The 27,168-nt window shown below is 45.1% G+C and overlaps 1 protein-coding gene across 8 annotated transcripts in view; it reads right to left on the bottom strand.

The window, feature by feature from the left end:
• Nucleotides 1–271: 271 nt before the first annotated feature.
• The window catches only part of IL16 (interleukin 16), a 41,996-nt gene continuing 15,099 nt past the window's right edge, over nucleotides 272–27,168 (bottom strand). For 4 of the 8 annotated variants that reach the window (XM_068143455.1, XM_068143459.1, XM_068143458.1 and 1 more), the window contains 19 exons: nucleotides 22,001–22,137; nucleotides 21,207–21,339; nucleotides 19,313–19,406; nucleotides 18,723–18,859; nucleotides 16,957–17,067; nucleotides 15,367–15,481; nucleotides 15,108–15,181; nucleotides 14,802–15,009; nucleotides 13,686–13,803; nucleotides 12,573–12,705; nucleotides 11,201–11,288; nucleotides 9,920–10,395; nucleotides 6,900–7,041; nucleotides 4,137–5,202; nucleotides 3,454–3,637; nucleotides 2,956–3,057; nucleotides 2,017–2,269; nucleotides 1,025–1,144; nucleotides 272–744 (listed from right to left, as the gene is read on the bottom strand). In XM_068143455.1, the coding sequence (XP_067999556.1) occupies nucleotides 551–744; nucleotides 1,025–1,144; nucleotides 2,017–2,269; nucleotides 2,956–3,057; nucleotides 3,454–3,637; nucleotides 4,137–5,202; nucleotides 6,900–7,041; nucleotides 9,920–10,395; nucleotides 11,201–11,288; nucleotides 12,573–12,705; nucleotides 13,686–13,803; nucleotides 14,802–15,009; nucleotides 15,108–15,181; nucleotides 15,367–15,481; nucleotides 16,957–17,067; nucleotides 18,723–18,859; nucleotides 19,313–19,406; nucleotides 21,207–21,339; nucleotides 22,001–22,137 (3,885 nt within the window). In that variant the 3' untranslated portion in view covers nucleotides 272–550. Of the gene's footprint in view, nucleotides 745–1,024; nucleotides 1,145–2,016; nucleotides 2,270–2,955; nucleotides 3,058–3,453; nucleotides 3,638–4,136; nucleotides 5,203–6,899; nucleotides 7,042–9,919; nucleotides 10,396–11,200; nucleotides 11,289–11,597; nucleotides 11,939–12,572; nucleotides 12,706–13,685; nucleotides 13,804–14,801; nucleotides 15,010–15,107; nucleotides 15,182–15,366; nucleotides 15,482–16,956; nucleotides 17,068–18,722; nucleotides 18,860–19,312; nucleotides 19,407–21,206; nucleotides 21,340–22,000; nucleotides 22,138–27,168 lie in introns of those variants that run through there. The other 4 variants (XM_068143461.1, XM_068143457.1, XM_068143456.1 and 1 more) reach the window with 4 other exon arrangements.

Genomic DNA, 27,168 nt, shown 5'->3' with positions numbered 1-27,168 from the left:
GATGGCTGCTAACTGCTAGTAGAAATGGGCAGGAATGGGCTGACCTGTGTGATCTCTGGTTTGAGCTGGAGCTCTCCAGGGCACATCACCATTCTGACACACCCAGTTACAGCCCCTTCTCTCTGCCCTTTACACATTCTGTAAGGCAATGTGTAGCTGTGGACCTGTAGACACATCTCTTCCTCCTGGGAAGGTAAGGCAGGGAGCAAGGCTTGTAGAGGAGAACTGAAAGCTTTGCACAAGGTGTGCTCCTGATGTTTAAACCAATTAAAACGGGAGAGTAGCAGAGCTGTCAGGTGTTTTATTACAAGCAGTGAGTCATTGTTTTATCACTGTACACTTTGTAACATCCCTTTTCTGAACGCTGAAATAAGACTCCTGTACATTTTGTGCAGATGTGATTTTGTCCCAGGCAGCTTGCTCGGTAACTGGCAGTCAGCTCCCGTGTCCCCTTCATGTCGGCTCTCTGAGCACCTTGCTGTGCTAGCCAGATAGCTACAGGTTATAAAATCCTTTGTTTGTAATACTGGCAGCAGTCTGATTCCCTCTCTTACAGAGTTTCAGATGACTTGGTGGTAACAGAGCTTGGATTCTTCCTCCTGATGATAGCTGTGATGGGCCCATCAGGTAATGCCTTGATGATATTCCATGCTTCAAAACGAGTGAGCCCTTGCATGGCCCTTGTGTGCACTTGTAGCAGCTCATCACCAGGCTGAACAGGGCTGTGTTGTTCCAGTGTAGTCCCTAGAGGAAAACAAAAAACACAACTAAACAATTCCTTTAATTTTGTTTTGTGTGTGTAGGACACTCTAATGTAACTTTCACTTATTAAAGATCACCAACCTGTTTGGTACAAACCACCTGGGCTTAGCAGGCAGCAAAATTACCAATGCTACACAGGATAATGCTGCATCTACAAAGAACCCAGAAGCATTTTCCCGGCTATAAATCTGCAGTCAATTATGAACTGCATGAGCTTGTACCAGCTAAGAAACTGACCCTGCACACATCTGAGTGTGTTTACCTTTAAATATCCTGTTGATGGTGATGGGTTTGTCTCCATGAACAGAGCCCTTTCCTCCTTCCAGACTGAAGCCTAAACCAGCAGCTGTTTTTTCCAGAGTCACAGTGCAGGTTATATCTGCTGGAAACAAAGGGAAAGGTAGCAGATGAGCACTGTGCAGTCAGCAAAGCTCAGCCATCTCTTTTCAAAGATGAATGCCTGTTTTGTTTGCAGAGGCACCACAAACTGAAATTAAGGAGAAAATGGTGACTTTTAATTGCTCTTTTTGTCATCTTAAGGCCCTCTGGGAATCTGGAAAGAGAAAACTATGTTTGAATTCATGGCAGAATAAAATCAGAAAGATGAGAGCCAGCCATTTACTAAAATAGAAAAGCCTGCTTAAGGAACAATAGGTTAGATGTAGCTGGTCTGGGGTTAGTTAGGACATTGGTATCAACTATTAAGCTGCTAGTTTTTATTTGCACTGTCTAACTAAAGCTGCAGGTCTCCAGATCTTGCTTTAGAAAAACAAACAGAACAAAAAAATCACAAAAATACTGTAAGAATGTGAAAGGTCCTGCAAAAACCTGACCTTTCTTTGTTTCAGCTGTAGCCACCTGCTACAGCAAACAGCAGCACATTGTTTGTTCAAACAAATTCTCTTTCACAGAGAGAAAGTCTTCTAAGCTAGAATCTGAGGATGTTAGAAGAAAGAATCCCTGGCCACCGAGTTACCATTACACCTTTGTTAGCTGATAACCTTTGTGTGCCTACAGAAATTGCAGAGGATTGTATTTGGTTTATTTCAGAGGGGTTCTTTCAGAAATTGATTTGTTTTTTCCCCTTTCCAACTGCATGTGTCAGGAGTGTTTTAGTAACAGCGCTGCCTTCAGCCATGGTTCTCGGATCCACGTGGCCAGTGCTGAGCTGTTTCATAACCGCGGGGCTTGCAGGTGGTGAGGAAACACTGAACATGTGGGAGCTGCAAGGGCAGTGCCACTGAACTCACTCACCAGACTCCTGTGAAGCATCACTTGCTACTGAAGAGCTGCTAGAGCTGATTGAAGCACTGAGCTGTTTCTCTCCGTCTTTAGCTTTCCTGGTGACAACAACAGCCTGTCTGGGCTGCCGCGCCTGCCGCAGGAGTGCTGAAGCAGCACTGTGAGTTGCACCCTTCAGAGACTTTCCATTAATGGACAGCACTTCATCTCCTTTCTGGATGGTTCCTTCCTGAGATGCTAGTCCATTGGGAAACACTTTGTGAACCTAGTGAAGGGCCCAGTCAACACACACAAGGAAAGAGGAAGAAGATGACAGATTGCTAAATGGTTCAGTTACTGCTGTTCACACTCTGCATTTCCGTTCCTCACCAGGAGCAAGCTGTTGCTAGCACATTGCAGAACTGAGGGCTGCAGAGAAGTTCTCCTGGTCACAGCCTTCCTCAAGCAGCTGGGCCTTCTGTTCAGCCTTGATATTACATGGCCAAAGCCTTGTTGCCCATGGCATGGGCCCATGTGCCTTGTCTATGCTACCTCCTCACCATCTCACTGCTCTGCTGGAGGGAGGAAGAAGGCAGGAAGCTAGTCTTCAGCTTCCAGATCCCACACATCTGCACACTCACCTCATTCCTCATGACCACCATGCATGGTTTTCTATAAGCAGGTGAATGGGAGATAGATTAGTGCCTGTTGAGGGCTGTGTGGGTTTCTGCCTTGGCTATCAGAACCGTTATGATCTATGGTGCCCAAGGAAACAGGAGACTGCTTCCCAGGTCTGTGCAGAAGGATCCTGTTTGCACCCATCAAACCCATGATTATTCTGATTCTATCAGTAGAGCTGCCTACTTTGACTATGCTCAAAAGCCAACATCTGTAATAGAAACCCAGCAAGTTACATAGTTCTGGAGAGAGTAGTTGTTTTCTGGAGTATTTTTTAAGCAGGATGCTACTTACTGTTATTGCTTTGTTTTCTAGGTCAACACCCCCAGCCAGGCTGAAGCCAAGCCCAGTATCTTCTTCTTTATGCAAAACTGTGACATGAATATCATCAAATTCCTAGGCAGAGAAAGAAAGGAACTCAAGACCTGTGGCGGTAGTTGGAAAATCAATGTCTTGTCTTTTTGCCTATTGTGTGTTTTGGAGTGAGACTCTGTGGCATGGGCACAATACTGAGACAATTTTAGTGCTACTGAGTAATTCTTGTCCCATGGGTTAGATGGCTGTTACTGATCTTACCTACTGAGTAACTCTTGTCCCATGGGTTAAATGGCTGTTACTCTTGTTTAGTCACCTTCAAGGGCTTCTTCAAGATTTTGGATCAAAAGAGCTAGACATTACTGCTGGTGCATACTGCTGTGACTGTTTTACTTGCTGCGGTGTGAAGTTGCAAGGACTGACCAGGCACAGTCACTGCACAGCTTTCTGAAAACGATGCTCCAAAAGCAGATTTACCTTCAAGGTTGCTTCGTCCAGAGATTTGACTTCTTCTATCAGCTTTGATAACTCCTCAGGGGAAAGCAGAGAGATAACAGACTGCCCTGGCACAGTGGATGCGTGAGGTGAGCTGCCTTCCTCTTTCTCTTCCTCCTTCTCGCTGTCTGCCAGGCTCACAGTGTATTGCCTCAGCTCAGAGAGGCTGTCCCATGGTGACAAGAACAAAAAGGAAATATTCTGTTATGAAAGAACATAGCCACAAAAGCACAGCACAGACAATGTTGGGGCAATCATATATTGATCTTATTAGCATCTGACTAGGGTGGTGGCTCCTATAGTAAGTGTAATAATGGCATATGTAAATTAATCACATCAGGCTAACAGAAATAGGATGCCTCGCAAAACAACTGGATCCTTGGCATCAGGTAAAACCATAGTTAAATCTCCTGGATCATGGAGGTGCTAGAAATGTTCTTTCTTAAATAGAAGTTTGAAGTGTACATTTGCTTATCTAATACAAATTAAAATCAAATTATAAACAATCTCCTGAGTCGTTAAACCTTTGTGTTGTCAAAAGGTCTTGACTTGGTCTGTTCTTTACTGTTGTGTGCTGCTACCTTGGAGTGTCAGTATTCCAGCAGACCAGCCCAGATGCTCACGGTGCTGGTCTGTAAATATGACTTCTAAATATGATCTCTTACTTTAGTGAAAACCCAGTGTCCAGGTGGTGATTCTCAGGTGAGAGAGAAGTCCCCTCCTCCTCTGCAGAGGACTGAGACAATGTGTCCAGTGTTTCCCAGGTGCTGTTTCCAGAAGAAGCTGTAGACTGAGGAAGGCAAAGCAAAGATTTCATTAAAGCAGATGACACCTGGCTGCTGATGGAGTAGATTTTGCCACACCTTTCATCCCGTGGCCTCATCATCTCACAGGCTGGGGTGGCAGTGAGCGGGAAGCTTCGTGACCGCAGGCTTTGTGCTTTTGCTACCGCTGCCAGAGGGGAGGCTGCCATGGCCTCTGTGCTTGAGAAACCCAGGGAATTTTCAGTGCTGGCATTGTTGCTTCTCCCTGAGCTAGCCACAAGGACCTCTCTGGAAGAAGTAGATCTGTCTAGGCTCATTGTACACATGACCACCGGTGCCCGCTGGCTAGTGTCACAGTGCTGGAGAAGGGCTTGGTGTGACTGGGCTGCATCTCCTTCCACCCGCACCGCAGCGGCAGAGGGCTCTGGCCGGGCTGGCTGCTTCAGGCTGAACCTACGAGGTGGTTTTTCAGGTGACTGCGGAGCACTCAGGGACTCAAATGAGTTTATTCTTTGTTTTATCGATGATCCCCTTGGAGAGACACGGGATTGCAGTTCTTTGCTGGCAATACTCTGAAGGCCAGGAGAACTTTGATCTGCCTGTGTCTTCACACCTGAATTTGCTTTCCTCAGTCCTTTCAGGCTCTGGCGAAACCAGGCTGGCTTAGGTGCAACAGGAGGACCTCTCTTCACACTGTCATTTTCCTCTGATTTTAGCACTTTTGAACCAACATTTTCTGCTTCTGATTTCTTCAGTACTGTCTCTGAGCTGCTTCGACTCTGGTTCTCTTTGTTGATGCCAGGTTGCAAATCTAAGTGGACGTTGTCTTCACTCATGGTAGGGTTAAACAAGCTTTTTATGCAGTCAGAAATTTTAACCCAAGGGTCTTCTGTTGTTGTCTCAAGACTGTAATCTACCCGTGCTTGTCTTTTAAGTATAGGCCTTTGTATTGGTGAAAGTGGATTCCCTGCATGAGAGAAATGCTGATTATAAACAACCCTTCCACTTCTCTGTCCCTCACCTGTGCATCGTTATTAATTCACAACTTTGAATTTCATTCAAGCTTCCAATATGGTTATGGTGGTGGTTTGTTTTTTTCAAGTTTCTCAGAAGTTTCACCTTTTTAGAAATCCCCAAATTCACCAAAAAGAGTAAAATTTCACAAGCCTTGATCTACAGGTTCCAGTTCCTGAGACTGAAACACAGTGAAACCCCAGGCTCTTCTGTGCTCATATACAGGATCCCTTTCACTAAAGGGCCTGCACCTTCTGAAGGTAAGCTGAAATTCTGGGATGCTGAAGCCATGATATTGGCTGTAAGAGTTAAAATACAAGGCTCAAATGTCAGTGTTTTCCTAGGGCAAAAGCTGTAATTCATTGTTTACATAATTTTTCTTTCCTATGTTTGTAAGTTCATAGTATCATAGAGTCAGCCAGGTTGGAAGAGTCCTCAGAGATCATCAAGTCCAACCTATTACCTGATACCTAACATCTCATGACAACTCTCTCTCTGAAAGGACACTTCCATGGATATTTATGCTTCCCTAAATTTGTGCAGGCATTTCCAGTTGTATTTTCCTAGTAAGTAAAAGCTTCATTCTCATGTGGAAATATCTTTGCACTATGGGCTGATTTCAGCATTTTAATGTCAGGTGCAGCAGAGCTGACTGGCACCGAACCTCCGTGCAGCTGCACTGTTACTATTATCTACTGCAGCATGGAGGGGGAAGCCATATTTTTATGATCTGAGCCAGAAGTTACAATCCCATAATGGCTTAAGTTATAAATCATTTAGCTTCCCTAACACTAAGTTGCCTTAATTCTAACTAAGACTACAAAACACTAGATAGTTATCAGTGATTTGTGCTTGCAGCACGCGAGCCTGGAAACTAAGCACCAAGATGTCCTGCAGGAATGCTAACAAGCAGTTTCATCTGGAGAAATACAGCAGGAGTAACCCACCCATTAGCAGGTTTTTACAATCAACACCTACTGTGCTTCATTTGATGTAGTTCTTCTTCCTCTTGTTCAAAGATTAATCAACAGTTTGAAATTTTGTCTTTTTACCCCCAAATTTACAGGCATTGGTTGAACTCTACATTTAAAGACAAAGGTGAGGTCAACCCAATGCTCATCATAGAAGCATTAGGGTTGGAAGGGACCTCAAGGATCATCTAGTTCCAAGCCCCCTGCCATGGGCAGGGACCCCTCACACTGGATCATGTTGCTCAGAGCCATGTCTAGTCTGGCCTGGAAAACCTCCAGAGATGAGGCTTTCACCACCTCCCTGGGCAACCTGTGCCAGTGTCTCACCATCCTCATGGGGAAGAACTTCTACCTAACATCCAATCTCAATCTATCCATTTCTATTTTTTCCCATTCCCCCTACTCCTATCTTTACCTGAAACCTTAGAAAGTCCCTCCCCAGCTTTCTTGTAGCCCCCTTCAGATATTGGAAGGCCCCAATTAGTTCTCCTTGGAGCCTTCGCTTATGCAGACTGAACAGCCCCAACTCACTCAGACTATCCTCATAGAAGAGGTGCTCCAGCCCTCTGATCATCCTCATGGCCCTTCTCTGGACACCTTCCAGCACGTCCAGATCCTTCCTGGAATCCAAACTATATGCTCAGTTTAGCTGTACAAAAGTTCATGGCATTAAACATACCTAAGTCTGCTTTTCTGTCTTGATCTCTGCTCACCGGAACAGCAGCTGTGTGATCAGTGTCAGATGCTGTAGGAGAAGTGGTAAAGACACTGTGGGTTACACCAGTTTGATGTCCCTCTAGCACTGTTTCTCCAGCTTCCTGCTGAGCAAACAGGAAACAGAAATGTGTCAGAGTGTAATTCTTCAAACCACACCATAAATGAATCAGAAAAAAGCCCAAACCCATACTCTATTTTTCATTTCTTTTTTAATCTGAACAGAAATACTGGATAGAAATTCAGCTTTCCCTTCTGCTTGGGATAGAATCCTCACAGCACCTCTCCTGCATTTCAGCAGTGCTGGGATGGTATTTCACTTGTTCTGTGTTTCAGGAGTCTGGGATGACATTTAATGGCTACACTTGTAAAGAGTATGTGGGGAAAAAATGCCATTAACGTTTCCAAGTCGTAGCAGTAAACTTCATCATGAACTGAAAGGCTGCCAGTAGAGTGTTCAACTTTTGTCAAATCACCCATTCAGTGACTTTTGCAAACCAGTCAGGCAGATTTCCTCTAACTTCCTATCAAAGTCTCTCTTCTGCCCTTAAGCACAAGATAGATGAGTGACATTGTTACTGCAGTTTCAGAGCTCTCCTTTCTTGTGTTTGGCTTGAAACCTGGGCTAAGAGGGTCAGTTTGAGGCTCCAGCCTCTCAGCATGAACGAGGCTGGGGAGAGGCCCTATGAGGAGATGCTGAGGGAGCTGGAATTGTTTAGCCTGGAGAAGAGGATGCTCAGGGAAGACCTTATTGCTGTCTACAACTACCTGAAGGGAGGCTGTAGCCAGAAGGGGGTTGCTCTCTTCTCCCAGGCAACCAGCACCAGAACAAGATGACACAGTCTCAAGCTGCATCAGGGGATGTTTAGGCTGGAGATGAGGAGAAAGTTCTTCCCAGAGAGTGTTGTTAGCCATTGGAATGTGCTGCCCAGGGAGGTGGTGGAGTCACCATCCTTGGAGCTGTTCAAGAGGGGATTGGATGTGGCACTTGAAGCCATGGTTTAGTAGTCATGAGGTGTTGGGTGACAGGTTGGACTTGATGATCTTTGAGGTCTCTTCCAACCTTATTGATTCTGTGATCACTGATTCCTTTGTTACCAGTTCTGCCAAGTTACAATGACTCTGCTGGACCAGTGGAAGTGCTCTCTGCCCTGTAGTTAAGAGTACTGATAGGAACTAAACCCAAACAGGACAGAGAGTGAAAGGTCCAGAAACAAATGAGAGTGTCCTGAAAAGCCCAAGTGACTGAACAGTCTTAGCTTTGCTGTCATGGGGTTGTCTGTTACGCAACTTCCTTATTCTAGGAAAACCTTCTTCAATCCCCTGCTTATCAGGGTCCTGCTTATCAGGGTCCTGCTTCCAAGCTGCACTTGGGTTCTGTTGCTGTTAGACAAGGACATCAGAGGTTCAGCAAGCTAAGGAGTCAGTCTGGAAGCACTCCAAGCACACTGCTTGGTTTTGGCTTTTACTGATGGCAGCCATGCCCAACTTTTTACTGATGCAGTTTAAAGCACAGTTGAAAAATGTCTGTTAAGAATTCTGGGTTATGAAAAGCAGCCTTGCAGTCTGCAGAACTCCCCTATCAGACTGTAGCATGCAGGCCTCAAACTGACTAACAAAAAGGTTTGAGGAATAAAGGTTTACAAGAAAATAGTAATTTAAAAAGTAGTAATAAAACCTTCTCTTGGTGATCTGAAATGTTCTGTGACAAGAAACCCTCTCTCCTGGGTGCTTAAAGGAGCTATTGCCTTGAGATAGACAGTCTGACTAGAGGAAGTTATCTTCGTGAACAGAGCTTGACTTTTGTTGGATTTTATTGATCTTCAAATTTGTTGGTTGTTTTTTTTTCCCCCCTCCTTATCATTTAGAATAACTGAATACTGAGGAATACTAAGTTGCATGCAGTGGAACTTGTGGTAAGTTCCACAAGTGTTTATCTCCCTGAACTTGACTTCTGCAAGGTGATTTTCTAGGAGCTGCTGATGAATGTGTTTGTGCTGCTCTTGTCTAAGGGGATGGTAGGACAGTGACCTCGCAAAGGGTGCTGACTGGAAACTTCCTTGGACGTTAACATTCTGCATGGACTCCAGTGTGAGCTGCCTGGTTTCATTTTGGTCTCTGCTGCCTGGGAGCTGCTCTGGCAGGGTTGGTGTTTCTGCATTGCGTGGAGGCTGGCTTGCTTTCTGCTGGTGTATTGCTAAACCTGGGGGAAGGAGGTTTCATTTTTAACCAAACCACAGATCTGTTTCAACTCCTAATCCCTCAGGGGCTGCAAATGACAAACACTGTTCTTCTGTCTCAGATAGGAGAGGGAACTGAAATTTAGGAAAGTACAAAAATGCCCTCAGTTTTTGAAATACCAGAGTTAATCACAGATATGTTGATTGAATTGTGCCTCACTATTTAAAGGGCTTTACTTAGTGCCTCCTGGTCTCTTGTACTGTAAGCAAAGCCAGGATCACCTGCTTCACACAGTGCCTCTGCTTGCTTTCAGTGAAAATCCACTCTTGAAACAAAGAAATCACAACTTCTCCACTGCAGAGATGATTTGGCTCTGTGGGTGTCAAGGTCAGGATCAGCCATAGCAAGCTGACATCAGAGGCTGTGAAAACTCGTCCAGTCCCAGTCTAGAGCACATCCCTGCTCCAGTTATACCAGAGCCAAAGAGTACTTGATACCACCAGCTTCATGCCTTCACAAGAGCAACAGGGAGTGACACAAATTTGTTCTCACTGCTACTCTCACTGGGATTTTAATTCAGTTTTTGATATGCAAGAAAACTTCACTTCCCTGCCTTCTGACCCTAGCTTCAGCATCACATTTTGAACTAAACTGACTTTACTAAGGTGAAAGAAAAGCTTCATCCCCCTCCCCTTATCCTCACACATCTATACACTTTTCTTCTTCCTGCCATCACACAAAGTCCCTTTGCCTTCCTCTTTCCCTGCCTCACAAACAAGAGAAGATCTGAAGCTGTTGGTTTACCTGAAGCCTTGCAGAAGGTGCTATGGCCACTTCTGATAAGCGCTTTTCTTTTCTGTCTGGGTCACACTGGTCACTCCATGTACAGTCCTGCTTGAAGTATTTCCTTGGTGGAGGTTTGGGCTTGGATGATTTAGGTTTTCTGACGAGGATCTCTGATGATTTCTTAGTGTTTTGCAAGGGTTGCCCCCTGTCCCTGCAAGCAGGAGGAGAGTTTCTCTCTGGGTGATTATCAGACAAGGAACAGTGCAGGCCAGGCTGTCTGGTAACTGGCACGTCAATGCTGTGGACCCGTGCTTTGGAGTCAGTCAGCTGGTGCACAGCAGCATCGCTAGGTGAGGACCTGGGGTTGTAGCTGCTGTCACTGCTGGAGCGGGTCATTAGCCTCTGTATCCTGCGGGAGCCATGGGCGCTGTTCCTCTCCAGGTGTTTCTCACACAGGTCTCTGCCATGCCAGCTTGCCTCTAGCTTTTTAACACCTGTGTCAGGAACATGTGCAAAATGCCTGTTCAGAGATATGCAATGAGGCTGCTTCCAAGAGTCAGCTGATTCAGCTTGCAGCTGAATGCCATCACTGGGTGATGCCAAGGTATAATTTCTGCATCAAAGGCTTGTGGAGCCAACAGTTACAATCTTAGGCAGCAACATAACTTTAGCTTTTCCCTACAGGAGATGGCCTCAAGTTGTGCCAGGGGAAGGTGAGACTGGATATTAGGAAAATTTCTTCACCAAAAGGACTGTGAAGCATTGGCACAGGCTGCCCAGCACCACCTCTGGAGGTACTTGAAATACATGTGTGTGTGGTGCTCAGTGGCATGGGGCAGTGGTGGCTTTGGCAGCACTAGGTTTGTGGCTGGAATCAGTGACCTTAAAGGTCTCTTCTGCCCTAACTGGCTTGTGAGTCTGTAGAGCCACAGTACAGCTTTACTGATGATGTTTCTGTTGCCTTTGTTCCTTTAGAAGAAATGAGGACACTCAAAGGAGATTGTTGCAAAGTTCCTGGGACAGGCTGTCGGACCTGAACTGGGCAGGTAGCTCTACCCACGACTACCTCACAGGGGGATTCACAAGTTGTTTGTCCCCAGAATGTCACCTGAATTGTGCAGGTCCTGGCTATCATTGTCCTGTCATCTACTGAGAGCTGTTTGAAAAGCTTTAAGCTGAGGTTATGGATTGGAAAGGATGAGCAACAGGGACAGGAATCCTTGACTGTTGGCAAGGATTCTAACCCAGCATGTATTCATCCTATGTGTCTGTGAAGTCCAAATGACCACATCTCATTACCTTCAGTACTCCATTGCTGTCTCTCCTTTCCAAATCTGTTGTTTTCCACAGCTTGTGCAACGGCTTCCTTTAACTGTTGCTCAGACACCTAGGAAACACGGCACCATTAGACTCTGGGAGATTGCTGCTGGGAGGTGAGTGTTAGTTAAACATTCATTCCTTTCACAGAGATTTCAAATCCTCTAGTGGGAATGCATAGATCTAATCATCTCACACAGCAGTGAATGTTAAAGCCATGTGCACAGCATTATGTTTATATATATTGCAGTACAGGTGAGGGGTATGCACGGATGTAAGTGTTTAAAACGAGACTGGATGAGGCACTTAGTGCCATGGTTTAGTTGATTAGATGGTGTTGGGTGATAGGTTAGACTTGATCTCAAAAGTTTTTTCCAACCTGGTTAATTCTGTATTGGCTGTTTGGATACAATGAGCTCTTGCAAAGATCACTCTTCCTTGTCATATTTCACCAGAAGGGAAGTTCTATGTTTACCATCATGAGATAGTTTACTAACACGTTCCTGTGGTCATTCATGCACCAGTTGAGGCTTGATAATCATTCCTACAGTACCTGGTGTTAGGAAGCATTTCATAGAAAAATCTCTCAAGAATAAAATATTTTCCTTCAGTGTTCATGTAATTATGAATATTGGTTACAGCTTTAATGACTGAAGGATGAATGGAGAAACATTTAGTATCATAGTATCATTCAGGGTTGGAAGGGACCACAAGGATCATCTAGTTCCAACCCCCCTGCCATGGGCAGGGACACCCTACACTAGATCAGGCTGCCTAGAGCCTCATCCAGCCTGCTCTTAAACACCCCCAGGGACGGGGCCTCGACCACCTCCCTGGACAACCCATTCCAGGGTTTCACCACTCTCGTGGTGAAGAACCTCCTCCTCACATCCAGCCTGAATCTCCCCCACCTCCAGCTTCAATCCATTCCCCCTAGTCCTATCACTACCTGAGATCCTGAGAAGTCTTTCCCCAGCCTTCCTGTAGGCCCCCTTTCTTTCCTTTTGGAGCCATGTTCCTGCTTTCAAATTATTTTCTTACTAATTTTTTATTTGGTTTGGGTTTGTGGTGTTTTGTGTTTTTTTTTTTCTCTTGCATAAGAAAAAAATCTTTTGGTTTATTCCTTAAATGTCACTTCATTATTCACAACATAGAAACTCATGCAGAAGTGTCTCCAGCAATCTCCAAACCTTACATGATTGTATCTCAGATTGTGCATATCTCAGATTTGTTGTGCACAGTGATGCTTAAAGAGAGCAGCAGCCTTTCCCCACCTGTTTTAGATCAGCACCAGCTCCCTCACCTGACTTCTCAGTGTGTACTTTACAGAGAGTCAGAAAAACCAATGTGCTACCTGTGGTTCAGGGTGTCTGCTGATAATAATCTGCACTGCACCAGGGTCACAGTGGCTTAGCACAGCATAAACTTCATTAAGAGTCATATTTTGTACTGAAGCCTCATTAATTTCAATAATTTCATCTCCACACCTACAAAGATATTTTAAAAAACAGAGGTAAGAGGATGTAAACAAAACAGATTCCTCCCTCCCCAGACTTGTCTCACCCATGTGAAAGCACACAAAAAGCAAACCTGTGTGGCTGACCACTACTTTAATCACAGATTTCACTATCTCTGTCTATTCCTGTTCCAGAAAATGGAATGGGAGTGGATAGGATGGCAAGGGATTTTTGGCCTGACTGCTTTGTTGCATGCAAGCTTTGAGTTTCCGTCATGTTCAGCCCTGCATGCTTGGTGTCTGCTGCATGCAGCTCAGCTGCTGCTGCCACCTACACCTTCCTCCCTTTCCTTCAAGCTGACACTTCACTCCTCATGACTGTGTGGTCTGCTGGTGTTAAGTTCAGAAAGGATGCTGTATTTCTGCTGCATATGAAGAGCTTGTTAATAGAAAAGCCCTAGTGATGAGCTCCTGCTGGCAGCCAGACTGGGTCTTTCTGGATGGAACCAGATTGGGCCACTTGAAGTTAAATCAAAAAAGCCCTCACTGAAAATGTTGTGTTCTGGTCAATTCTGAATATGTTCAATGTTACTAATTGGTCACAAGTCTTACAAAGCCTATTTCTACCCTCTCACTGAAGCTCACTCCAGCAAATCTGTATTTCTTTTGGACAAGGAGGGCTTAGAACTTGAGGAGCCTGTATCAGGACTAACCAGTGCTCAAACAAGCCACCTTATGTCATAGCTTTGGGGTTTCCCAGACATTTGCTCGTTTGGAAACCTCCTCTGAGAGAATGCTGTAGGCTTGCCTAAGACAAGAATTTCTATGGGTTGCTCTATGGGTCTGGCAATACCAACTATCCTAAGTACACAGGCTAGCACCAGCACACAGGCTTTAAACCCAACAGTCCCATGGAGCACTCTGACTTCCTTTCCAAACAGGTCAAAGATAAACCCATAAAACACAACAGTGGGAAACTTAAGGCATAAACCAGACACTTCCACATCCTACCTGAGTCTTCCATCCATGTGTGCCACTGAGCCTGGTGAGAGGGTGTGAATAAAAATCCCTGAAATACACTGGAAGTAGGGGATGCTGCATAACCCAATGCCAAGGCCAGCACATGGCTCTGAAACAACACAGATTAGTCGAAAAAAAAAAAGATAAAAGAAGCTGTCAAAAGAAACCACTGGAGAGACCCTCTGAAAACTGCCTTCAATTTAGTTAGTCTTTTTCTATACAAACCAGAATCAATGTCTTGTGTTCATGAATGTTTCGCATTCAATGTTAGCTGCTGCCTAGGTTTTTTTCCCCTCCTTTCTTTCTATTTAGTTTAGATTAAAGTGAGTGCACATTGGTATTGCTTGTGGGGTCCCAAGATCTGCTTTGCAGTTCCTTACTGCTGTGTCATAGACATCATGCAGTGCAGGTTTATTTTGCAAACTGTCATTGCTGAAGAATTCAAATTACAAGAGGGCAGGGGGAAAAAAATTGAAATAACAAAATAATTAAGGAGGAGCAAAAACCAATAACCACAAGAGGCTGTGCAGCTGTTGTTTGCTGTGTTCTGTGCAATACAGCTTAAGGCTTTCATGAATTTATAAATAGTGGGCAGTCACTCTGATGTCAAACCTCACAGGGTGTGTTTGCTAAGTCCTGCTGTTACCTCACACAGACACTGCTTTGCTTGTTGCTTTGATGTTCCCGTGTTTCAAAGCTGATTTCGTTCTGCCAGTGATGGTGTATAAATGGAAGATGATGACAGTTGAAGAGGAGTTATAGATAGCTGTTTGAATTGGGTTTAAGTCTTTCCAGAAATGAAATTGCCTGCTTGCATAATTATGGCCAAGAATTGTATAATCTGTGTAAGAATTGGTAGTTGTTGCCAAGAAGTTTGCTTTGTGATGTGAATGTGACTCTAATGCTTGTGGGCTGATTGGCTCTTGAGGACAGATGGGGTTTAAAATCCTGCTGCTGATAGATGGTTGTTAGCACTGACAGACACCAACATCTAATTCAGTGTATTAAAGTAACTTAGCTCAGGGAAAGAATCAGATTAGTGAGGAAAGACCTTCAGAGAGCAAATGAGCAGTGCTCTGTTCATCAGCAGTCAATGTCAACACTTACCTTTGTTGAGGGTAACCTCCATGATGATCCTGTCATTGGGCTTTGTGGCATTTAGTGAGAATGCTGCACTGTCTGAGCTGAAGGAGCTGTTCTCTTTGCTCATGCATGAGCTCAGTGACTGGCACAAGTGGGGTGACAGACAGCTGGAAGCAGAATGAGGTGTGCCAAAGCTTGTCCTGACTGTAAGTGTCAGAAGACCCTTTTTGGCCTGCTAGGAACAAAAAAAAGAGTCAGTCAGTGAATGGCTGGAGCTCACATCCACACTGTGTGTAAAGGCAGAAAGTCTCTGGGAGGAGAGTACATAACCTTGAACTTGTGTAAAGCATCAGAGTGTGTTAAGCCATGCATGGGCTCTCCGTTCAGCTCCAGGATTTCATCACCTGTTTCCAAAGAGAAAGATGAGGCTGTGTCACTGTCCCTGTCCTGAGTGCACTTGGGAGTCTGGCAATGGCAGACTGGCCTGAAAGTCACTCATGGCTCATTTCAGTTTCACTTTAACCTGCCTTTAGGGATTGTTCTTTGGGAATATGGCGTGGAAAAAAGAGAGAGAAGAGGGATTTCCCACCTTCTTGTAGCCTTCCATCAGCAGCAGCAGCTCCACCAGGAAAGATGGTTTTGACGTAGATGCCTATTGGTCCATAAATGCTGTCTTTCCCTCCAACAATGCTAAAGCCCAAACCCTAATTTATGGAAGACAAACAGAGAGCCCATGGTCAGTTCTCATAACAGTTCATGTGTGCTTTCTTCTGCATTACCTACCTGGGCAGCACTCTCAACAGAGCAGGCTAATCCATGAAAAGCACTGCCCCACATGCCAACAGTGAAAACAATTGAAGATTCCAGCGGAATACCCTTGTGGTTTACTTTTTGGTTGTTGCAATGAATTGATTCACAATTAAAAACACACAGAAGGTGTTTAAATTCTTATTTGTTGGGGTTTGTTTTTTGTCCTTGAACCTACAAGCAGCTGGGACAAATTGATTTTTCTGTTCTCCCTAATTTCCTCTCCCATAAATGAGAGAGATAAAAACACAAGAACGTGATATCCCTCCCGATTTCAGCCAAACAGATGGAGACCTCACAGAGATGTTTATTTCTTGCCCTCTACTACGCAGAGTTTGTTTGTTGTATGTTCAAGCAACACCAATAGGCCTCTGTGGGTCCATAGTTCAAACCTATTTATTTTTTGCCCTTCCCTTCTGTAAAAGTAAAACACTACCTGCTTCCATTAGAAGGCTGTTACAAGACCAACTCACACCTCAGAAGCCGTTTAAATGGCCTTCAAATGAAAAATGAAGGTATCATGCTGGTGACACCCTCACGGGCTCCCAAAACACAAACAACAAATGATTGTCTTGTAAATGCTGACCAAGAAACTTTATGGGAAGATTCCTGAGAGTACTACTCTCAGCTCAAATAGTTATAAATTAAATATTTTAACTGAAAAGGTTGTTAATGAACAAATTCAGAACCTTATTCAACAGGTTCAAAAGCTGTATGTTTAGTATTCAGTATTCCTAAGGCTGGAAGAGACCTCAAAGATCATCGAGTCCAAGCTGTCACCACAGACCTCATGACTAGAGTAGGGAGGACACTACTGCCCACTGTTTTAGTTCATAGCTTCTCTATTCTGTTTTTAAGCCTCTTCAGTGACATTCCTGTTATAGATACAACAATATTCTGTCTTTCTCCAGACTTCATTGTGGTGTTTGCAAATGTTTTGTTCATTTTGGGTTTTGGGGGTGGGGGGGTGGGGGGTGGTTTGGAGGTATTATGTGTCCCCATTAGCTCTTGTTTTCTCTCTCAGCAGAACTGTTGTTATGGCTCAATTCTCACTTGAAGGAAGCTCTAAGGTTGCTGTGCCGATGCAGCTTATGGAAAACAGAATCTTTGATTTCATGCCTGCCTTCAGCTGCCAAAAAGGGTAGCAGTGAATTTCAGCGCTGGTGCCAGCTTGAAGTGGATGTGTTATCAGAACCTGAAGGTTGCGCTTCAGCAAAGAGATGCTTCAGAAGGTTAAGAAGCAAGTGAATGACAACTAATCCCTCCTGGCAAAGGCTGGAGATGAGCTGGCAGCCCAGAAGTATCAACTTTAATATGTGAAGTGAGTTCCCTGCTCTTTTGTGAACTGGTGAATCAGCAGAGCCAGTCTTACCTTCCCTTGTCCTCTCATCAATACGATGTTTGAGATTACTGAAGCCTGAGAGCCGCAGGATGCATGCACTAGCTGCGCTGTACTGAGTGATCTAGATGGCCTTGAAATTGCCTATGAACATAAAAAAGAGAGAGAGCATTTTAAGGAAGAATCAGAAAACCTTGGACATGCATTAGGACAACACATTTCTTTCAAATTGTCTGCCTTAGAAGGGATTTTTTTCGAATCAATTCTCTCTAATTTTCAGAAGCCCCTTGTTATTTAGACAATCACTGCTCACCCAAATTCTTCCCCAGTGACTACACTGGAGTGAAGTTAGAATGCTGACCCTTGAAGTGGTGTAATGGTGTAGTCAGATTGATTTGTTCTCTCAGTGGATTCACCTTGCCAAAAATCCCATTTTTGGCAAAGAAAGGTCCTGAACAAGTATCATCATATATGTCTCTATGAACTGAACTATGGAACAAGAAATTCGAACTCACTCCCTCATCACACAACTGAACAGCTTTATCTTGGGACAAAGAGAATCTGTTCTCAGCATTCCCCCCAAAATTCAAATTGGTGCCCACAAAAGTTCTTCAGACTGTGTGAACAGCCCTGTGCTGCCTCTGTTAAGCCACCACACAGGCTCCTTTCTGCTCCTTTTGGCTTGATAAGCAAGGTGAGCAATTCCACAGTGCTTTTCCTCCTTCCATTGCACAGAGAGTGGATTTCTCAAGCCCAGCCTCTGAGATCTGACCCACTTTAATGAACCTTAATGAAATATTTAATGAGCATAGAATTGGGTATTGCAAACTAATTTAAGCACTGACAGAAATCATTACCTAAAGCTGCCTATGTAAGGAAGTTCAATAGCACCAAAGTTAGTTGCACTCATTACAAGCCCAAGAGAGTTTAACACTTTACTGCAGCAAAATGACAAGTGTGGAGTGCAAGAAAAGTCTCTGTTTTGGCATGAAAACAAAATTATTTATTCAACAGGAGACTGGGAACACAATTAAGAGGGAAATGCCTGAGCGATACCAAAACCAGTCTCTCCAAAAAGTACACTTCTGCCAGGTCAGGGTGATCCTTTATTGCTGCCTGGCTCTGAATCTGAAATTGGAAGTTTTCAGTTTTGTTTTGTTCCTGTGTGAGAGAAGTTTCTCCTTCTCCTCCCTACTGCAGACTGAGCAAGAGGCTGGGAGGCTGCAACCTGTGCCAGCCAGGGTCATTCAGCTGCGCCAGGGGCAGAAAAGCCTCACGCAGCCTGCACAGCCAAGGCAAGTGGCTACCAGCTGTGAGAGGAGCCCATAGCTGCTTATGGCCATGGTTGGGCCAGGAGAGGCAGCTTGGGAGCCTCTTGATGGCAGTACCCAAAGCTCAGGCCAGGGTTTTATTTGCCGTGCACAGAGCATCTACACAGCCAGCAGCAGGGAGATGCCCAGAAAGCACCTCTTGGGCAGTGAGCTCTGAGGCAGCAGCAGGTGGTTGTCAAGGTGGTGCAGACCACATGGTGGGGTTATATACACTGAAACCTCCTGGGGCAAGAGGAGGGAGAGGCTGACGAAGAAATTAGGTTTGCTGGTACAGAGCCTTTCTCGCTTTCCTACTCCTTACAGAGCAGGGATGGGGTTGAAAAGTGGCGGAAGCAGGCATGCACCATTTTCCCTGGCACAGCCTGCAAGGAAGGCAGCTTTTGGCAGGAGCCATGACTACGAAGGTCTTTGAGAGCCTTTTTGCTGACAGTTTTGTCTGCTTTCCAGGTGATTTCCTGTAGCACCTACTGGGGCTCTCCCTGTAGAGCAGTCAAGCTGTTGGGAAAGAGACTTGCGACTGGTGTGGAGCGCGTGGGGCTGCTGGTCTCTGGGGGCTTTCCGTGGTGCTGAGCAGTCCATCTCCCCCACCCAGTATGGGTCTACACCTGTCAGTGAGAGAAGGCTGGGTTACTTCTCAAGCATTGGACATTTCTGTGCATTCACTTTATCAGGTAAGTGTTACTTAAGCATGTGTCTCGTCTTGTAAATTTCTCTGAATGGGCAGGGAGCCTTCAGCCAGTGGGAGCAGCCATTCATGCTAAGTACAGGCAAACACAAACAGTTCCCACCAAAAGAGCACTTCAAATAGGATACATCTGGGATACACTTTGGGAAACATACAGTGGAATGCTTGTGCACAAAAGTCCTGACTGCAGGGTGTTAGGAGTGTAAAAGCTGATACTTTAATGCATCAGCAACTCCTAGCTGAGGATCCCAGACTCAACTTGGGCAGCATCTGCAGTTCCTTCCCACGCTGCAGGAGCAGTACACCATATCAAATGCTGTGCTGAGCACTGCCTGGGTGTAACAAGAGACAAGGTCACTTCTTTGCAGCTTACTGGTTGAGTTGCTGCGGGTCCGCTGGCAGGCAGCGTTCCTGTGCAGAAAGCTGTTGTGTGTTCCCAGAGGCCTTTCCTTGCAGCTTGACATCTCCTGACAAAAAAAAAAGAAAAACAAACAAAACCCAACAATGACAACATAGGCAAGCAAATCTGAAAGTGTTCTTATACATGAAATTAGAATTTCTCCTAATCATCCTATTTTGCATTCTGATAGAAGTCTTTTTAGAATCACTCCCTGATCTATGGCTCTGGAAGGTGAGGATGATTTGCATCTAGAGAGGTTTATATTCCTAGGAGAGCCCTGAGAGGGGATGTAATGTGCCTGTTGTTCACTGTGGCACTAAGCAACCCAAATGCTGCTCTGAGGAACTCTGTTGGTGACTGTGTCACTATCCACCCAGGCTCCTTGACCCATCCTTCTAGCTGGAAACTTTTAGCTGCTTTTGAAAATATGGCCACTTATGCCAGCAGGGGTTAAGAAGGCCAGGAGAGAAGCATCAGAACAGGACCTGCATGTTCTAATCTCTCTGGAGCCAACTAGAAGCCTCATCCCTGGAGATTTTTAAGGCCAGGCTGGATGTGGCTCTGAGCAACCTGATACAGAGTGAGGTGTCCCTGCCCATGGCAGGGAGGTTGGAACTACATGATCCTTGAGTTCTGTTCCAACCTTAACAATTCTATGATCTTCTTGCAGAAGCCTGGCTTTAGCAGTGCTGCTTAGAGACAGCTCAAGAACTAATCGATGCTGGTTTCTTTCTTCGGCAGTAGGTGGAGGTATTGCCGAGCAGCAGAATCCTGCTGCCTTAGCTAGGGGCTGACGCTTTTAGAGTATGAAACGCAAAGATCCTTACAGTGGCACTTTGGAAATGATTTTGCAGTGTTTCACCTTCCAAGCTAGCTAGCTTGAAAAACCTTTGCTATTAACCCTCAATTAATTTGCTGCAGACTTGTCTCTAAATGCACAGTTCACCTGGCTGCCTCTTGGGAGGCACTGTGCTGCAGGAGTTCAATATGGTTCACCTCTGGCCACTTAGGCATTTGAGGGAGAGGAAATAAACACAAACTTGGCAGAACCCAGCAGACATCTGGGTGAGACAGTTCACTGCTGTCCTAGAAAGAGGCACAATCTACTCAGACCTGAGAGCGGCACCAGTCAGGAGGATTTTCTCAGTCTAGGACTATCTCAGAGCTTTCTGTGTGGCTCTGTTGCAGATAGCAAGCAAAAAGTGCCTTACCCTCCACCCCCCTCCCCTCCACCCACTCCTTGGAATATCAAAATTTGAAGCCTGCAACAAATCTGTGCCTGAGCTTTGTTTTCTTCCAAATGGTATGGATGAGAGGATAGGAAGCCTGAAATGAAATGTCTGGTCTAATGAAATGTACCCTGTAAAAGAAAGTTCAAAAAGGTTTTCCACTGAAAGATTTAGTGATAATCTGGGGTTGCTGACCTTTTAATGCTGCTGCCTCTTCCTCTTTCTCTCTGTAACACACTCCATGGAAATTTCTTAGTGATTGTAGACCCACAAAACTACTTCAGTGTAAGACCTGGTCTCTGGCATTTTGATTCGTGGATCTGTACATAAATCCAACTCTGCTTTGCCCAGCTTCCAAATGGAAAATTAACCTTGGCAAGCTATGTGTTTCTAAAAGGCAAGGTGACACAACCCTTGCTAGAATTTCCCAGGGCCTCAGCCTCCCCATAGCCTCTGTTTATCTGGGAAAAAGCTGTGCTGGAGTTTACCAGAGTCTGACCACAAGAGGTCTGGGGTTTTGTCAGGAAAAGCAAACCCATGTTCTTTTAAAGTCTGGTGCATGCATTCTCCTTCTTTCTCAAGCTGATGTTGTCAGAACCCCCACCACTGTGGGTGGCAACCACAGCTGCCACACTTACTTTGCTAGCCACCATGATGTTCAGCAGCCGTGTTGGGGGGTGGATGAGAGACTCGGCTTCCTTGCTGCACAGAGCTTTAGGTGGTTGTCCATTCAGTGTTACCAGTTCATCCCCTGGGCACAGATGAGCATCCCTTTGGGAAAAGGAAAAAGGCAGCTGCTTGCATATCATTCCACAATGATCAGTGTGACACTATGGTGAGGAACTGGCTGCAATCCCCCCCAATGCTTTGGGCAGAGCTACCATGAGATGTCTTGAGGAGTCATGCACGCACTCCCCTTCTAGACTTATTTCCTTCCTTACTCCTCTTCTCTTCTGCTTAGTCCTGGTGATCAGTGGATGCCTTTGCATGCACACCTGATAGCCAGGCTCAATATTGCCCTGCTCTCACCACCTTGCCTCTGCAAGTGGATCAGGGACTATGCCCTTTACTCCCTGTCAGGAAACATGGCTCAAGCTGCCTCCCAGTGGCCTGGCTAGGCTGGTGACATCCTCCATGGCCCTGTAAGAGGGCAACTAGGAAAACACCATTTGCAAACATGATGTTCCATACAATCCTCCTTTCTTCCAAGTTGGATTTCTTAGTGTAGTTGAGAAGCATCCAATCCCTAAATGGGCATAGTTTTATTTTTCTAGACTCTTGACCTGTCTCTCCATCTAGAAGCATTGTAAGAAATGATTCCCAAACCCTGCTCTGAAACTAAGCTTCAAGGTACAACCTGTCCCAGAAGGGTGGTCATGCACAGTCCATGTAGAGAAATGGCTCCCTCCTAAGGACTTCACATGTACAGTACCTGGTAGCTGCACTTCCAGCAGGCACAGGGCTGCTTGTGAACCCTTTCCAGAGTGATGCACACTTTGGAGTCCTGGGCAGCTTGATTCCTGGGCTGTTGTTCCCTGTGCTTGTACACAGCCTGCAGATGCAACTGTCCTGGTTCAGAAGAGGAAAAAGTGCATGAAAGAAAATGTACAAAGGACATTAAAAGTTACTTACAGTTGAGACTTTTTAAGTGTCATAGAAAATGTTCTTGGTTTTAGGACCAGATTGCCTGCAGGTAGGACAGGAACAGGACTCTAACATTGCAGTTTTGAAAGAATAATTGTACCACAGAGTCAGTGTTTAAAGAGTTTTCTTCTTCAGGGCATCAGTGGCTGCCGGCTGTCAGAGGGATGTATTACAATCAAATGCCTCTCTCCACAGAGGGGAAGAGAGCAGAAAATAGGCTTTTCATAGTAACTGCATCCATAGTTGCCTGTGCTAACCACTGTAAGAAAGACAGGGAGGAAAAGGAGGAATATGCCAGGAAAGGAAATACTCTGGAAAACAGAAGAGGCCTGAAGGGAAAATAAAGTGTACACAAAACACTAGGAGCTCCACCCCTGTGACGTGGGAGCAGGGGAGCAGAGAGACTGCAACTGTGGAAGGTTCTTTGTCCACTCCAGACTGGTTGAGGTTGCTGCAGTCAGTGTGCTGCATCTGGAGGACTAATTGCAAGCACATTTTTAACAGCTATGAATCATTAACATATGGCCAAAGAGAGAGTGTCATGAGTCATGAGTATGTAAAGCAAAGTCTGGAGTGACAAAGCACATGAGGGACAACACATTTGTCTGGGAAACACACACCACAAATGTGTGAACGCTTACAGATTCCAGGAGACAAGGAGAGATGGAAAGTTAACACACAATTTCTTTCCCATTTGCTTAATAATTCTTCTAATTAATGTTTTCACTCAGTCTGCTCCTATCTGATCTGAACCCACCTCCTCTGCCCTCGCCAGCCTCTCCATACTCCACAAAGTGAAGAGGGCTCTCAGTGTATCCTGGATCCAGGCTTTGTATGGATCCAGAGATTTCTATGACTGAGGAACAGATTTCTGAAGGGGAGGCAAATTTCATGTGTTAGGACAGGCCACAAAATACAGCAGTGGTCAACTGTCTGTATTGCTCCAGGGTCCCCTGGTCACAGCGGCATGAACTAGTTCCTGCACTGTGTGGTCTTCTGACAGCAGAGGGAAAGCTGTGTAGCCACCTTTTCCACCATCATCAGGGCTTAATTTCTGCCCTGAGCAGAGTTAGAACCAGTAAGCCTTTCCACACAGATCAGTGGGGATCACAGCAGACCTGACTGACAGCACACACGATCCCCAGAGTTACAGATTGATGTCAATACTTTTCCAGGCTGACTGGTAAGGTCTGGCTCCCACTCTGAAAGCTGCCAGAGTAAACCTAAGGCTGTGAATCAGTGAATAAGTGACTGAAGTCGGTGCCCTGGTCTCACCACAGGCTGCTGGGTTCAGTGTGCCATGGAGAAGAGCCATACTTGTGTCAACTGCCTTGTTAGACCTGTGGCTTTGCTGGCATTCCAGGTTGTCTGCCATCAGTGAGGAGTGGCTGGGTTTCACGAAGCCTCCCTTGTTGATGAAGAGTGCTTCTAGTGAGTAAGTGTATGAGCAGGGGCAGGAGTCTATTTTATACCAGTTTGTTTGAATCCCAACATTAGCTTTGGAGCTTCTGCATTTACTTTTTACCCAAGGTAAATATCTTGGCCAATTCATACTTGTGGTCAGGACTACACTACCTTCCTTTCTGTCTTACAGCAGCGCTTTGAAGGTTTTGGCATGGCAACAAAATAAAGGTTAGAATTCTAATGCCTTAAAATTTCAGATCTTGAGTAGCAAAAAAATGTGAGCTGCCTTTTTTGTTTGTTTGCATTGGCCTTTTGTGTTAGGGATCAGCAAGATATTATGGACCAGATCCTGCAAGCTCATAGAGTTTTCAGCAGGGTAGGGTGCTGCTTCTTAAACAGGAGACCTTAATCTAGAGATTGAGGGTGGGGAATTATTCTGCCAGTTGGCTAAGGATTTTGAAACATCTGTCAAAGAATAATTGTATTATATATATATGTGTGTGTGCTTCTAAAAAATCATTTCCCTTTGTCCCTGTAGCCAGAATTGAAGTTTGGACTTACCAACTTCTCTTCTCAGGAGCCCATGCTCTTGCATACTGCTCCTTTGAAATATCTATAAATCCTCTCACAGATACTGTTCAGGCACACAGAGAACTTTGCAGAGCTGTTCTCCATGCTTCATTTTGTCCTTGATTTTAATTTAATGGAAAGCCCCAGTTCTGTCCCCAACTCATCACTGTGAAGAGCACAGTTGTGCTTATGCCCTTCCTGTAACTTGCTCACAGCTGCTCTGTTCCTGGTGTTTATAGAAATCTTCATCATTAGTTGTCCAAAAGTTACTTGGCTCTCATCAATTTCACAGGACATCACTGAGAGGGTTTGGCTCTGAGCTTTTTCATTGCAGCACCATGTAAATCCTCTGGGGGAAATTAATTAGAGTTTGTCCAATGGGACACATGCCAGGCTGGAAATTCTGGGTTATATTGGGACATGCATGTGAAATGACACCAAATAAAAACTGGTGTGGATATTCTTTCCAAAAGCAATAAGCTGCATGCACTTAGTGAGAAGGAAAGTGGAGGTTAAATCCACTGCATATTGCAGACAAACCTCGGGAACAACATCTGCTTGCATCTGTGGTCATCTTACCAAGCTGGGCCATGTTTCAAAGAAGCTCTGTGTCCCAATAGCTTCTGCAAGTCCCTTATGGGAGTTACTTCTTAAACAAGAAAAATAAAAATGGCTGGGCAGTGCAGGGCATGTGGCAGATATCTGTGTGCTGTCAGCATCTGCACTCCTTTGGGTCCTGGCCATAGATCCCCATATTCACATCCAAGTTATTGCAACATGACAGAAATTAGTAAAAGCTGTCCTCTAGAACAAAAAAAATAAATCAACATTTGACCATTTCATGTGCCAGGCTTTGGGTTTTGTTCTGTAACACCCTGGATTTCCTGTCTCATTCATCAGTTTAGGTACAGAAAAACAGCTGATGAGTCCAAGAGTAAAGACAGTATTTCTTCTTCATCCTCCTCCTTTTTGAAGCATCCTGCTTGTTTCAAAAGGTGATTCATAGTGCTGAGAGTTAGCTAGAATGAGGTGGCCAGGTTTGATGTGTGGGCAGGTGGAGCCTGGGTCAACCTTGCCTACTTGTTGTTAGAGCATCTACTGAAATGCATATTGCTGCCAGTGAATACAATCTCTTTGCTTTTATAGGGGCTTTGCCTCCGAGCACTTCAAGACTCTGAGGAAAGTTGTATCTGCATTGTAATGTCCGCTCTGTGCTGAAGAAACAAAGTGAAGAAAGTCTGTGGGAGTCTTGGCAGTGGATTCTGAGCAAATGCTGTCTTTAAAGTCAACCTGGTTGACTGAAAGATGAAAAGTAAAGACGAAATTCAAGAGCCTTTTGGAATGCACTTTTGTCACAGGTGGGAGTCAATTAATTAGTCATGTGTTTAGTTCTGGAAAGTAATTTGCACACCCAAGCCAGTGTGGGAAGAGGTTGTTTTCTCCTCCTCCTGCTCCCTTTGGGCTTTTTTTTTGTCACATGAGCTCTGAAGATGTCTCCTACCTGCCATTTAAAAGCCTCCTTTTGCCTTCATGCTTGCGTTAGACATTTCTAGCGTAGAGTCCCATCTCAAAACATCAAATCCCAGATGTTGTTTGGAAAGAAGGGTAACCATGGCATCTGTGGAAAACTGAAGAACCTTTGTGCCCTCAGCACAAGACACAGTGGTTAGATTGTCTGAACTGAAGTGTTATACAAGGCTGGTTCAAGTGAGGTCTTTGCCTCACTTAGCCAAGCATATGACAATGAGCTGATTGACTGCTGGTTTAAAAAAAGAAAATAAAGCAAAGCAAACCAATCTAACAACAGTGCAGTAATGACTTAAAACATTTAGCTTTTCTGGCCTTCTGACTGTGAAGTGCCTGGGATTTCCAAGCGGTGGGTTGAGTCGTCTTCAACAAGCATTTTGTTTCTGCGTCACTTCTGCCAGAGACAGGGCCAGAGTCTCTCTGGCATTAGCTGCTGTGACTCCACCAGTTCTGACATTCCCTAGCCAGTTCCTTGGTCTTTTCAAAATATTTACAGTAGATGTAATTCATTTTCCCAGAAGCATATTCCCTTTGCAATTAATAAAATGGCAGAAGCTAGGAAGCCTTTGGATGATGCAAGAAGCGGGGCGCAGGATTAAGGTTCAGCCCTGGACAAACTATGTGGCTTACCGGATGTTACAGATGGACCTTTCCACTTTCACTTGGCTTTTGGTCTGTCTTCTGGGAGCCTTTACCTTGGCCCACATTTTGCAGCACATACAGCAGCCTCTTTTCCCAGCTTGCTCTGGGGATAGCATGGCCCTGATGCCACAAAAGCAAGAAGGCTGGGAAAGCAGAACAAGTAGGAAAAGGGAGGACACATAAATGTCTAAAGAAATGCAGTGTCCTCTTCTGGCTTTGTTTTTGGTCCTGCCCATAGGCTCATGTTTGAGACATTACAGTCTGCTGCTGTGACACTTGTCCTGGTCCCAAGGGGCCAGCTAACTTGGGTTTGCATGAAGATGGATTAATCAAAATACATTCTGGTGAAGATCAAGGGAGGAAATCAGCCTTTTTCTTTTCCCTTCTTGAGGCAGTGGGTCAGGGACCAAAGAAAACATGGAGAAGTTTCTAGAACTGAGTGGAGCCATGCAGTCAGATCAGCTTGGATCCAATGTTTGCACAGAGTCAGCCCTTCCCTGCTGGAGTTTGTTCTCAATGTTATTTCAGCTCTGCTACCAGACCCTCTGGCTCGCACAGGGGAGTGGTAATGGAGCACTTCTTGAAGCAGGCTCTAACACCCAGCACAGACTGCTGCTCTCTGAAGAGCCAGAGCTGATATTGTCTAGTCCTGTCCATTCCTCCTATAACTGGCATAGCTTCAGGCTTTGTAATGACACGAGCAGGCAAACTCATCCTTCACAGCTCCCGCTGCATCAGTGCACAAAGTATCAGACACTGCTGACATATTTTGTTGTTTTCTTTTCCTTTCAGGCCACCTGGAAACTGCTGACT

The sequence above is a fragment of the Melanerpes formicivorus genome, unplaced genomic scaffold (assembly GCF_026170545.1).
Source record: "Melanerpes formicivorus ecotype bairdi unplaced genomic scaffold, bMelFor1.0.p_v2 SCAF_10, whole genome shotgun sequence".
NCBI classification, from domain to species: domain Eukaryota; kingdom Metazoa; phylum Chordata; class Aves; order Piciformes; family Picidae; genus Melanerpes; species Melanerpes formicivorus.
This window is presented reverse-complemented; position numbering and strand designations above follow the sequence as displayed.